Source organism: Schistocerca piceifrons, chromosome 3 (assembly GCF_021461385.2).
Source record: "Schistocerca piceifrons isolate TAMUIC-IGC-003096 chromosome 3, iqSchPice1.1, whole genome shotgun sequence".
NCBI classification, from domain to species: domain Eukaryota; kingdom Metazoa; phylum Arthropoda; class Insecta; order Orthoptera; family Acrididae; genus Schistocerca; species Schistocerca piceifrons.
Window position 1 is genome coordinate 337,059,170 of NC_060140.1, and position 14,186 is coordinate 337,073,355.

The 14,186-nt window shown below is 43.2% G+C and overlaps 1 protein-coding gene across 1 annotated transcript in view; it reads right to left on the reverse strand.

Moving 5' to 3' along the window:
- The window catches only part of LOC124787783 (85/88 kDa calcium-independent phospholipase A2-like), a 178,575-nt gene that overhangs the window by 63,182 nt on the left and 101,207 nt on the right, over positions 1-14,186 (reverse strand). The window contains exon 8 of the mRNA XM_047254684.1: positions 4,556-4,706. Within this exon, the coding sequence (XP_047110640.1) occupies positions 4,556-4,706 (151 nt within the window). The remainder of the gene's footprint in view (positions 1-4,555; positions 4,707-14,186) is intronic.

A 14,186-nucleotide genomic window follows, 5' to 3' on the forward strand; every position in this document is an offset into this window, starting at 1 on the left:
TTCTTATTTTTATTCTTATACAGGGTCCGACAGTCAAATCTTCATTTTTTAAATAAGTGTAAAATAAACATGGATGCAGATATCAAAATTTTATTCATACAATCTTATTCTACATTAAAAAGCATCTAAGAAACATCAGCATATTTTTTTCATTGTTCAAAAATAACATCAACAAGATGGCATCCTTCTCAATCGTGGCATTCTCGCAGGTGATTTCCGAAGCTGTCCATCACATGACGGAGCATACCCTGAGGAATTCTCTCGATTTCCAGCCGGATTCTTGCTTTGAGATCACCAATGTTATGAGATCTTTCTTCGTACACTTTGGCATAAGGTAACCCCATAAGGAAAAAATCACAAGCTGTAAGGTCAGGTGAATGGAGGGGGCAAGCAATCGCTCCATTCTTGGAAATCACCTGGATAGGAAAAACTTCATTGAGAACATTAATGCTCACACGGTCTGTCATATATAGGTAACAGAATTACAACAGTTCATGGAAGTTTCTATTATAAAATGGAACTATACTTACACATCAGTCTATAATTCATTAATTGTACATCCAGCAGCTTTCCCTCATGTGAAAAACTGGTTGAAAGCTCCAATTTTTTGTGTAGTCGTAGCATTTTTTAAAATAATGCTTAAACTGCCATTTTCTGTGTTCTGAGTGTCATTTGCTTTTGTAAGTGTTGCCATCTTCCTCGGTTTTTGTTTATAGTTGCTTTTTGTTTCACTGTAAGTGTGTCGACGTCAGGTGGGCACATGAGAAAGTGAGAAAGAGAGTTTTCACTTTTTTTTAGATTTTGTTATTGTTGTTATATACTGGAATATTTGTATATTATATTACCAATTAGTGTAAATAGTGAGTGGTTAGTCACATACACTTTGTCATTTAGTAGTAGCTTCTTTTCTGCCTTTCTTTTGTATATCTGATAATTTTCTTCTAAAGTCAGCAGGTAATTATTCCAATTATTTCCATGTCTTCGTCTATTGTACAAGGCCTATAATTAATCTCTCTTGAATTTTCTGCACAAGTTGAGTGGCATGTGCCACATTTCCATGATCTGATATAGTCTTTGTATCGAGTGTTCTAAATCTGCATCAAATATGTGGAAAAAAGAATTCATGTCGCAACAGCATCCACTGGATGACTAATACCTACAATCCACGGATGAATAACCTCTTAGAACACTTTAATACGATGTTGGCAGACACGCTGTAGATGTACATAGATGTTGAAGAGAGAGGCTGGGATATAATACAGTCCACTGTGACATTTGCATACAACACAGCAAAATAATACACCACAGATTTCAAGTAATCCTTTCTACTCCATAGTCACAAGGCTGAAACAATAACAATTTCCCATTTCAACTGGACAGTACTCAGGATGACTACACGAAACCTCATCACCAAGACTGAACAATCAAGGCAGCTGGCTCAGATACAGACCCTGGACACCCAGTACAAAAACCAAGAGCACTATAATACGAAGCACTAGTGAGTGAGTTACATCCTGGCAGATATGGTATGGATTTTTGTGCCCACATGGAAAGTGCGACTATAGGGAAATCTACTAAAGTGTTGCTTTTGGGTGTATCATATCCTTTGTTGCTTGTTGAACACCACATACAAAGTTGAGGATTATGAGTATTCATCAAGGAAACAAAAGCCAGCGACATCATCCATGGCCTGTATATGAAGCCCTATTACACTCCAGAGGTGCCAGCCAACAATGGGAGGTTGATGGAAACAAATGACTCGATGATAATGAAGCTTCGATGGGAGGGGCTATCTTCCATGTTCACCACAGTGAAAACAATGCAGCAACATAACCAGAATGTGAGGACCCACCAGTGCCACGACACAGAAGACAAGTGACAAGATCTAAATTCAGAGAGCTGTAAGAGGCTGCAATGAGGACTTCTGTATCAGCAGGTCACAGTGTTCCTCAAGGAGAAGGAGCAATGCCATGATCTCTGGTGCCATCCGTGTGCTGCATTGGTCAGCATCACTGCTTGCCATGCTGCGGGTGGTTCAAAGCCAATCACCAGCAGTTATCTTTTATTTCATATTTATCATTCCTGGAAGGTTCTTAAATATCTTATGATATATTGCTTGTACATATGGAAATTCCAATGGCAGTATTATGAAAAGGATAGATTGTTACTCATCATATGCGGAGATGTCAAGTCACAAGCAGACACGGCAAAAATATTTCACTGTGCCTGTCTAACACTCAATGTTTCCTCTACTTGGTGAGTAGCAATCTATCCTCCTCTTAGTTCAATATAAATACATACAATATTAAACAATCATTGGTTGCTAATATTCTCAGACCTTTGCTATTGTGATGTAATTCAATAATGCACTAATATCAGACTAATAACTTAAACCATGCGTATTTGTTTAAGATGTGCATAAGATATTCATTTGTTCAATCTTGCTGAGGTGGCATGATGTGATCAGAGGAACAATGTCATCTCTACAAAAGTCCTCTTCACTACTTTCTGCAATACACAAGCACAACAGTTCAAGTACTACAAAGTATGTGTTTTATAGTATGTGGACTCTACACAGATATGGAAAACCATTAGTAGAATATGTTTATAAGATAGTACCATGTTCCTGTGATAATATTCATGTTAAATGTTGTCATCAGGAACACATCATGCAAAAGACTGAACAGAATTGTTTAAAGTGTTGTACTGCTATATACCAGCAGCAATTTCCATGTTTGTAGCTGACTACTCATTTCTATTTAAGAATTCCTTATAGAATAAAAAGAATTATTAGAAAGAAACAACATCAATCTACATTTAAAAACACTTCTGATGATGAAACTTCTGGGCAGATTAAAACTGTGTGCCCGACCGAGACTCGAACTCGGGACCTTTGCCTTTCGCGGGGCAAGTGCTCTACCATCTGAGCTACCGAAGCACGACTCACGCCCGGTCCTCACAGCTTTACTTCTGGCAGTATCTCGTCTCCTACCTTCCAAACTTTACAGAAGCTCTCCTGCAAACCTTGCAGAACTAGCACTTCTGAAAGAAAGGATACTGCGGAGACATGGCTTAGCCACAGCCTGGGGGATGTTTCCAGAACGAGATTTTCACTCTGCAGTGGAGTGTGCGCTGATATGAAACTTCCTGGCAGATTAAAACTGTGTGTCCGACCGAGACTCGAACTCGGGACCTTTGCCTTTCGCGGGCAAATGCTCTACCATCTGAGCTACTGAAGCACGACTCACGCCCGGTCCTCACAGCTTTACTTCTGGCAGTATCTCGTCTCCTACCTTCCAAACTTTACAGAAGCTCTCCTGCGAACCCTGCAGTTTCATATCAGTGCACACACTGCTGCAGAGTGAAAATCTCATTCTGGAAACATCCCCCAGGCTGTGGCTAAGCCATGTCTCCGCAGTATCCTTTCTTTCAGGAGTTCTGCAAGGTTCGCAGGAGAGCTTCTGTAAAGTTTGGAAGGTAGGAGACGAGATACTGGCAGAAGTAAAGCTGTGAGGACCGGGCGTGAGTCATGCTTCGGTAGCTCAGATGGTAGAGCACTTGCCCGCGAAAGGCAAAGGTCCCGAGTTCGAGTCTCGGTCGGGCACACAGTTTGAATCTGCCAGGAAGTTTCATATCAGCGCACACTCCGCTGCAGAGTGAAAATCTCATTCTGGAAACATCCCCCAGGCTGTGGCTAAGCCATGTCTCCACAGTATCCTTTCTTTCAGGAGTGCTAGTTCTGCAAGGTTCGCAGGAGAGCTTCTGTAAAGTTTGGAAGGTAGGAGATGAGATACTGGCAGAAGTAAAACTGTGAGGACCGGGCGTGAGTCGTGCTTCGGTAGCTCAGATGGTAGAGCACTTGCCCACGAAAGGCAAAGGTCCCGAGTTCGAGTCTCGGTCGGGCACACAGTTTTAATCTGCCAGGAAGTTTCATACCAGTGCACACTCCGCTGCAGAGTGAAAATCTCATTCTGGAAACTTCTGATGTTGTTCAAATACTTTATATCCATAGGAAGATTGCTAAGAACTATAATAACTGTCTACCTCACTCTTTCCTGTGTCACAGTTGGATTCACTGGAGGGAACTGAAAACTATTTTTTCTTCAAGTATTGTATATTTAAGTATTGCTAATAGCCTTGAAATGCAATGGAAAGTTGACAGCAAATTCCATAAAGGAACACATGTGCCATGAGGCTGTGGTTAATATTTCCAATTGCTCAAACAGATGCCCATCACATTTGTGTTTTGACCCCAATCATCCTTTTAAGGAATGAATACAGTTTGTACTATACAAGCACAGAATGAAATGTATCTGAGACTAACAAAATAACAAATGAAGAAGATAAGAATATGAAGTAAGTTTCATTAGCAGTCACACAGTACATGATTTAATACTATCTAAAATCAAAATCACATCTGATAAAGAGAACCCACAGCTTCAACATGAAAGTATTAATCTCTATTTTCAAGACATAGTACTGTTCCTGCTGCAATAATTTTTAATATCTGATATTAATTCTAGGTTACTTACTGCAGATAATAGCATTTACATACTTTGGATGAGTAATATCTGCCATGACAGTATTTGTGCCTAGGCATTCCTTTAGGATGTTTTCAAGAGGTTCACTACTGTACGGTCGAATTCCCATAAAGGCAGTGTCCTTCATACGCAGGTAAAGTGCTAAACATTCTTTCAAGCTTCTTCCTATAAACAAATGTGCAACATACACAGTTATAGGAAATTAAAAAAGTATTTAATCTGAATCATAGAACATGACATTAATTGTACATTAAATTATAGGCACAAAACACAAAAAAGCTTGAGACAAAGTAATGACAACAGTAGAAAGGGAACAGTCAACTGAAAATATGACCGTTAATGATAACTGATAAATAAAAAAACAACTTCCGGTGGTGTGAGGATTATTTATTTGTACACAACTATTTTCAGTCAGATGGCTATCTTCATGTCAGGGGTAAGGGGGGAGGTTGGGGCAGGGTGGGGGAGGGATAGTAGGATAGCAGTGGGGGACAGTAAAATACTGCTTGCAGGAGCATACAGGGATGAGGTGGAGAGTTAAGGGAACACAGGATATATTGTAGGGAGATTTCCCATCTGCACAATTCAGAAAATCTCGTATTGGTAGGAAGGATGCAGATGATACAGGCTGTGAAGCAATCACTGAAATGAAATATGTTGTGTTGTGCAGCGTGCTCAGTAGCTGGGTGGCCCAGCTGTTTTTTGGCCAGTGACCATTCATGTGGACAGACTGCTTGTTATTACTCATGCCCACATAGAAAACAGCACAATGGTGGCAGCTAGTTTGTAGATCATGATATTGGTTTCATAGGTAGCCCTGCCTTTGACTGGATAGGTAATGTTGGTGGCTGGACTGGAGAAGATGGTGGTGGGAGGACATATGAGACAGGTCTGTCACAGGCCTATGAGCCATGAGGCAATGGGTCGGGGTAGGGGTTGTGTAGGGATCAAAAAACGGTTCAAATGGATGTGAGCGCTATGGGACTCAACTGCTGAGGTCATTAGTCCCCTAGAACTTATAACTACTTAAACCTAACTAACCTAAGGACATCACACACATCCATGCCCGAGGCAGGATTCGAACCTGTGACTGTAGCGGTCTCGCGGTTCCAGACTGCAGCGCCTAGAACCGCACGGCCACTTCGGCCGGCGTTGTGTAGGGATTGATGAGGATATTGTGCAGGTTTGGTGGATGGCAGTATCCCACTGTGGGAGGGGTGGAAAGGATAGTGGGTGGAACATTTCTCATTTCACGGCACAACAAGAGGTAGTCAAAACCTGATGGGGAATAGGACTCACTATTCCACCATGGAATTTACACTGTCTGATAATTCTATTTTAGTTATTGTATATGTCACCTACATGTTAGTTTATTATCTCATACATTTTCCAGCAGATAATAGGTGTACCTGCATGTGATAGAAGCTACAATTAAAATACAATTATCTCTCTTATACCCAGGAACCACAATTGAACTAAACATAGCTTAAATCAGCGACTTCAAGATGACTCCTTGATCAGATGCCCAACAGCGAGGTTATCAGCACCATGACACTTACTAAAACAAATAATGTGGAGAAGAAATAAAATTGTCGTACAAGCACGCACTCCAAACGACCACACAGCCACTCTGTCTCACATGCACTAAACCCAATGAGGAGAGAAGACAGCTAATTAAGGAATTAAAACAGAGGGAAAACAAAACACAGAGAGCTAACAGAAACGCACAAGGAAATATGACTGGCTGACCACTTACAAAAAACTTGGGTGAGCCAGTCATCCTGTTGACACCTCCCCAAAATCTTGTTAGATACATTGGACAATTCACAAAACTATAAAACGCGAACCACACTCGTTTGATCAGTACATAAAATAGACTGCAGATCTGCCGGAAAATCTGCCACGTTCCGCTAGTCAGTAAATAAAATGCAGTCCAATAAAATGTGGCGCACAGTGATCTGCATGCCACAAGCACCACACACTGGAGGGTCCTCTCACCAGAGGAAAAACTCTATGCGTCATAGGGCTGTGGCCTGTGCGAAGATGAGTAAGAAGGACCTCATCCCTTTGACGTGGCTGGAAGAAAGTACTCCACAGCCGAGTTGTGGGCTTGACGATATGGAGCTGTCGTCGGTCACTTCTAGCCACTCGTCTTCTCATCGACACAAGACTTTATACCTCAACAGCAAGGTGAGAGCATGCAGGGGGATAGCACACTGAAAGACCTGACGATCACAACTCGTCTCCTTGGCAGCTCAATCTGCCCTTTCGTTCCCCACAATTCCCATGTCCCCTGGTACCCAGCAGAAAGACACCTCTTTCCCCAGTTGCTGTGGTTGGAGGAGGGCATCCTGGATAGTCTGGATCACTTTATCTGCTGGGTACAAACATTGGAGAGAGTAAAGGGCACTCAAATAATCTGAACAGATGAGAAATCTAACACTGAAAGAATGTCTCATCTGCTCCAGTGCCCACAAGATCTCATGTAATTCTGCGTCAAAGATGGTAAATTCGGGAGGCAGTCTGACCTTGAGGGCAATATCCAGGAAAATGACAGAGCAGCCAATGGAGTCACCCTGCTTAGACCCATCCATAAAAACAGCTACATGGTTGTGGTGGTCAGATAAAATGGCAGAAAATAAGGCATTAAAAATGGAACCAGGAGTGCTATCTCTCCTGTAAGGCACCAAATCTAAAATCACTCTGGGCCTGGCTAAAACCATGGATTTGGGGTCGGACTGGCACCACACTGAGTGGCTCCAGCACATGCTGCACGCAGATCCCGAATGGCATCGTGGCTCGTGGATGGTTGGAAAAAAAGGCTCTCCAGTACGGTGTGCAGGTGAAGTTGGAGCTGCGAGGAACTTACACGCTTGGCTCACCATGAGCTGGCACCAGATGGTAAATGGCGGTTCCCCCACCTCAACACAGAGGATAGGTTTGGGACTGGTCCAATAAGCACCAATGGCCAGCCGAATCCCCTCATGGTGGTCAGTGTCAATGATCCACAAATAAAAGGGCCTCGCTGAACCATACACTGTGCACCCGTAGTCCAGCCACGAACACACAAAAGCCTGATAAAACTAGAGGAGATGTGCCCTGTCCGCTGTCCAATACCTGTGGCTAAGGCACTTGAGGATGTTCAGTGCCTTCTAGGTTGTGGCTTTCAAGTCTTGCAGGTGCAGCAACCATGACATCCTGGAGTCAAAAATGAGGCCCAGAAACGGCAATGTGTCTCTAAAATGTAGGATGGTGTTCCCCATCTTTAAGGCATGCAAATTAAAAAGGTGACGAGAATGATTAAATTGAACACACACACTTATCGGCAGAAAACTGAAAACCCACCTTTGCAGCCCACTCCTCTAACTGCCAGACTGTAAGTTGTAACTGATGGCTATGGCAAACAGGGTAACACTTAAAACACTGCTCTGAGGGACACCATTCTCCTGCTCAAATCGATCAGACAGTGTCTCACCAACTCAGATCCTAAAAAACTGCTGAGACAGGAAAGATCAAATGAAAATAAGGAGGTGGCCATAAAAGCCCCATTGATGCAGTAGTGCAAGAATACAGTGTCTGCAATTAGTATCGTATGCCTTACTTATATCAAAGTAAATGTCCATACAGTGATGCTCATGGAGGAAAGCCTGCTGAATAGCTCCAGGATGGTCAGGTTGTCGACAGTGGATCGAAATCTTCGGAATCCACACTGAGAGCGGCTAAGGAGTTGCCTGGTCTCTAACAACCAGCTCGTTAAGGTGATGCTCTGTTAACTACTGGGACATGTGCGGTCCTTTCCTGGCTTGAGGAGAGGGATCAGAATTGCCTCCCTCCATGAGCTGGGGAAATAGCCTGTCTGCCATGTTAGATTAAAACATTCTAGTAGACTTTCCTTGGATGTCACTGGTAAATGTTGAAGTGTGCAGTACTGGGTGTGGTTGTGACAGGGTGCAGTGTCATAAGTCTCAGTCAGTGCTGATTCAAGCTCGCACATCGAGAATGAGGAATTGTAGGCCTCAGAACTGTTGGACCTGAAGTCCAACTTTGTCCTCTTTGCAGTCGCATGTAGCGACGAAACACCGGGTCCTGGCTTGCATTGGCAGTAGTTTGTGCAAAATGCTCAGCCAGCGTCTGAACAATGTCTCTGGGTGTTGTTCGGAGGCACCCCTGTTTCAGCACTACTGCTATTGGTAAACAGCTGTGTGTACTGGAAATCTTCCGGATGGCTTCCCATACTTTTGTGGAACAAGTGGAACGGTTGATGGAGTCCAGGAACTCATGCTATGATTTTGTTTGCTCTCCTTAATGACACAGTGAGCCTTGGCTCTCGTGATTTGAAAGGTGGTGAGATTGTCTGCTGTTGGGTGGCATTTAAATCTTCTAACAGCTGCAGGCCTGTCCTGGATGGCTGAATAGCACTCGTCTTTCCACCAAGGTACAGGTCGCCCCTTAAGAGCGCTAAAGACTTTGGTATGGATGGGTCAGCAGCATGATGGATTATATGTGTGATGTGATCCACCCATTCCCGGATGCTGTATCGCTGTTCAAACACAGCCAACTGGTCGAACAGCATCCAGTTAGCCCTGTCTATCATCCATAATGGTGGCTTCTGTTCCAGCAACATACCATCCAGTAGATGAATTCAGATGGAGAAGTGGTCGCTGGAATGGATATCGTCAATGACCTACCAGTGAACAGAGTTGGCGAGGGCTGGAGAGCAAAGAGATAGGTCAATGGGTGAGAATGACCCAGTAGCAGCACAGAAATGAGTCAGAATACCAGTGTTTATGATGCATACCTCTCGAGGTGTCAATAGGCTCTCCAAGACTCGACCCTGAGGGCAAGAAGAGATTGAGCCCCACAGGACATGATGGGCATTGAAGTCTCCCAGGGGGAGAAATGGTCGGGGGAGTTGTTCCATTAGATCTGTGAAAGCCTCAGAGTGTACTGCATCCAGTGGAGGTAAATAAAGAGAGCGAAATGTAAACCTCCAACGTGCATGAATTTCAAATGCAACTGTGTGCAGGTCAGTATCCAGAGGAAGAGCAGAGGAGTGGTGCCTATTACTGACAAACACAGCAACCCCTCCTTTGGCCCTTTCCCCAGTCAGGTCATCATTGCAATATACCAGGTGTACCAGTATGAAATGAGTGTTAAGATACAAATGTGTCGATAGGGAACATTTGCTGTGAACGAGCCTTCATTTTTTCTTTTTGTTTGGTTGGTATGACATCTGTCAAAGATATTTAGTATGCATTGTCATGGAACAAACATCATATGTTTTCATCATGTTAACAATGTCGAATTTTGTACTAGAAAGTGACGATTTGCGGAAAGCATTAATTTTTTGTTTTCATTTGAAAAAAAGTGCTGCAGAGTCGCATGGAATGCTTGTCGAGGCATATGGTGATCATGCTCTATCAGAAGCAACATGCAAAAGATGGTTTCAACGGTTCAGAAATAATGATTTTGTGTAAGAAATGAAGAACATGGAAGACCATCAAAAAAGTTCGAAGACGCCGAATTACAAGCAGTATTGGAGGAAGATGATACTTTGAGTCAGAAGCAAATGGCAGCAATGCTAATGTTGTACAACAAACAATTTCTGACCATTTGAAAGCTATGGGAAAGATCCAAATGTGTGGAAAATGGGTGCCACATGTACTGAATGAAAGACAGATGCAAAACCGAAAAACCATATGTCAAATTTTGCTTCAAGGACATGAAAGAAAATCAATTTTACGGTGTTGGTGGTGGTGGTTAGTGTTTAACGTCCCATCGACAACGAGGTCATTAGAGACGGAGTGCAAGCTCTGGTTAGAGAAGGATTGGGAAGGAAATCGGCCATGCCCTTTCAAAGGAACCATCCCGGCATTTGCCTGAAACGATTTAGGGAAATCACGGAAAACCTAAATCAGGATGGCCGGAGACGGGATTGAACAGTCGTCCTCCCGAATGCGAGTCTAGTGTGCTAACCACTGCGCCACCTCACTCGGTATCAATTTTGCATCGAATTGTTACTGGCGATGAAAAATTGATTTATTTTAAGAATCCTAAATGGGAAAAATCATGGGTTAATCCGGGACAACCATCAACATCGACTGCAAAACCAGATCGATTCGGCAAGAAGACAATGTTCTGTGTTTGGTGGGATCAGAAAGGCGTGGTGTATCATGAGCTTCTAAAACCTGGTGAAACTGTGAATAATAATCGCTGCAGACAACAAATGATCAATTTGAACTATGCATTGATCGAAAAAAGACCAGAATGGGCCAGAAGACATGGCAAAGTATTTTTTTTACATGACAGTGCACCTGCACACAAAGCAAAACTGGGTCATGATACAATCAAAACACTTGGCCGGGAGCTGCTACCCCACCCGATGTAGTACAAGACTTGTCCCCTTCCACCTACCATTTGTTTTCATCAATGGGACACGCATTGGCTGAGGAACACTATGATTCCAACGAAGAAGTCGAAAATTGGGTGTCTGATTCGTTTGCTTCAAAACATGAACATTTCTATTGGCGTGGTGTCCAAAAATTGCCAGAAAGGTGGTCAAAATGTATAGAAAGCAATGGTCAGTACTTTGAATAAAATGTTTTTACTTTTCAATTCAAAATTAGTGTTTCGTTTTCACAAAAAAATGCTCATTTCATACCGGTACACCTGGTAGTGTATATCCCCTTAGTACAGAAGCATCAGATGCTTTTAAATGTGTCTCCTGTAAACGCAAGCACAGGGGATGTTGCTGTGCAAGGAGTCTCAGTTCCTCCACATGTGTCCTTAATCCATTCATGTTCCACTGTATAATATATAATGGGAGCTATCTATCAGAGTGGTAGTACTTTCATCCTGACTTTCTGCCAGGGAAGTGGGGCCCCACAATTGGTGGAGGCCCAGTTTTGGGGTGAGATGATTGCTCCAGTCCGACATCAACCTCCACTGCCTCTGAAGAAGATTCGAGAGTGCCATCAGATAGAATGACATCGACATCATCAGACTGTGTGCGGACTGTCTCCTTCCGGGGGTGATTCTTGGACTGCGATTTTGATTTTTTGATCCGAGACGGCTTTGGAGCCACTGTCTCAGAAGTGGTAGGGGGTGTAGCAGTGCTGGGCGGTGCACAAGACTTGACCTGTGGAGGGGCAGGAAGGTCCACGATGTCAACAACCACAGCCTTCTCTGAAGTATGGGGGGCAGGATTCAAAGGATCTGCAGCAGCACATGTGCTCTGACTAACACAGGTGCTGGTGCTGACAGTAGCAAACTCCATTTGTGTAGCAGCATCAGTTTTCAGGACTGGCTGTGTCAGAGCAGAAGAAAAGGATTCAGCAAATATGGGTGGCTGCATGGATTTGTACAACTTTTTGGCTTCACCATATGGGATGCGCTTTGTCATTTTGATCTCCTGGATCTCCTGCTCCTCAAGGAAAACTCTGCAGACCCTGTTCCTCACAGGGTGATCCCCAGAGCAGCTGCCACACTTTGGAGGTGACAAGCAACCAACTCCCTCATGGGCAGCTTTACCACATTTCATGCAGGTGGCTTCTCCTCTACAGCTCAGAGTAGTGTGCCCAAAATGCTGGCATTTAAAACACCGTATTGGATTTGGGTAATAAGGTTGTACACTGAGGTGTAGGAAACCTGTCTTCACATGCTCTGGTAGTTTGCTGCTGTTAAAAGTGAGGGTAAAAGAATCTGACTTTACAAGATTGCCCTCCACCAATTTCACAACATGTTGCACATCGAGAATGTCTTCCCACGACCATTTGGCTTTCGGTTCTTCTTGGGGAATGTCAACTAGATCCCTGCAAGTCACTACGCCTTTGCTGTAGTTCAAGGTGTTCTGCAATTCAGTTTCTATTGCAAACTCCCCAAAGCACTGCGCTTTCTGAAGGTTCTTGACTTGTTGAGAGCTAGATGTTTCAACCAGTAGGGTTCCATTGCGCAAGCGTTTAACAGATTTTAAGGTGCAGCAATGCCTTCTAAGCATTTCTGTATATAAAATGGCGAAACTTTTTCAGAATCCCCTCTTTTCTTTTAATGATAAGAAACACATTCTGTGAAACAGCATGCATTCTGTTACTAGTGACTCAATCAGGACTGGCTACACGAGGCCTCTTGTTAGACTGGGTGTTGGTACCTTCCAGCGGCCCACCCTTTCCGCTGGGAGGGGGTAAGGAAAATTTCGGAGGATTTATTTTGGTCCCACAAGTGGCTATGAAAATAAGGGTTCACTCACACAGAGCCCCATGTGCCTGAGTAAGCCTTATACAACTGAGGTGCAGCAGGTTCCTCAGAGGTTGCCTACTAACGACTGTTCCACCTCAACAGCCATGCATCCTATCAGTGTGCAGCACACCTTGAGATTGAGAGTTTTTTTTTTAATATACGGTTATTTTGTCCTCGCAATCCAGGTGGTCAAGCCAAGATCCCCATTTCCTGAGACACACAACATTCCATCGCCGTGCCACACAGTGGTGCTGAAGCATGCCCAGAGCTTAAGGTGACAGAAGACTGGTGGCGCTTACGAGCCCCCAGCTCAGGAACTATGGGGTTGCCAAGCCCGTACCCAGTAAATGAATGCCAAGCTCCTGTCACTTTTTCTTCTTTAAAAGAAAAATATGATCGAATACAAATATCATTTTGAATTCTCTATCTGAACGATATCATTCAGAATTTGATGTGGTTCTTTAGCTATGTGGGCAGCACACTAGCTTGCAGGGCAGGAAGGTGAACCACCCTCATATCCAATTTGATCACTCACTTAATGACTGATGGTCTGATACACAAGGCAGCCTTAGCTGGGTTTTCAACCAGTTTACCACAGTGGTTCTCCATATCTGCTCCTCGAAACACATGGCACAATGAAGTGAAACACAAATATTCAAAGAACAGAGTTTAGGAAATTTACACATAGGAGGCTTTGTGTAACAAACATTTGTGGCTACATGGTGGACATTTAGCCCCATAGTTAAAATTTAAAGAAAATAATTTTCAAATCATAGATGGGTCACTGAATACTTATCAATGGTAGACCCTGCCACATGTGGAGCAAACATTACGAAAAGAAAATAACGATGAAGTCAGTAGCACTTCAGGTGTCAGGCAAGATACTATGTAATGAGAAGAGAGATAAGGAGAAATGAGAACTTGCATGCAGGGAAGGAATGCTTAGTCTATTGGTGAAGTGTGGACAGCAAATCGTCTGATACATTTTGTGTGTGATGCTGACTCTTCAATTATTTATGTTTTTTCTGAACTTTGCATAAGTAAATGATATATTGTATACATATTCTTTGAAGTTCATGAGAATCAATGTAACTAACTTATATATGCAGTGTTGAATGAATTGTATTTCCATACAACATTCGGTGAGTCTGAGTTTCTAAGCCATGCACTGATTGTATCACTCACTAAATATAATTGAGTCATGTGCCCAAATGATAGAATGCATCTCATCTAAGTTTTCGTGTCAACCACCCCACGCAGAACTACTCAACCCGCGTCATGTAACCTACAACCACCTGAAAAACACTCAAACTGCTGGCTGAACAATCTCGATGTATCCACTACATACATCACAGCCATCCCCCTTAATACACAGTGTCATTTGGAAGCAATTCATGCCAAGTAACCAAA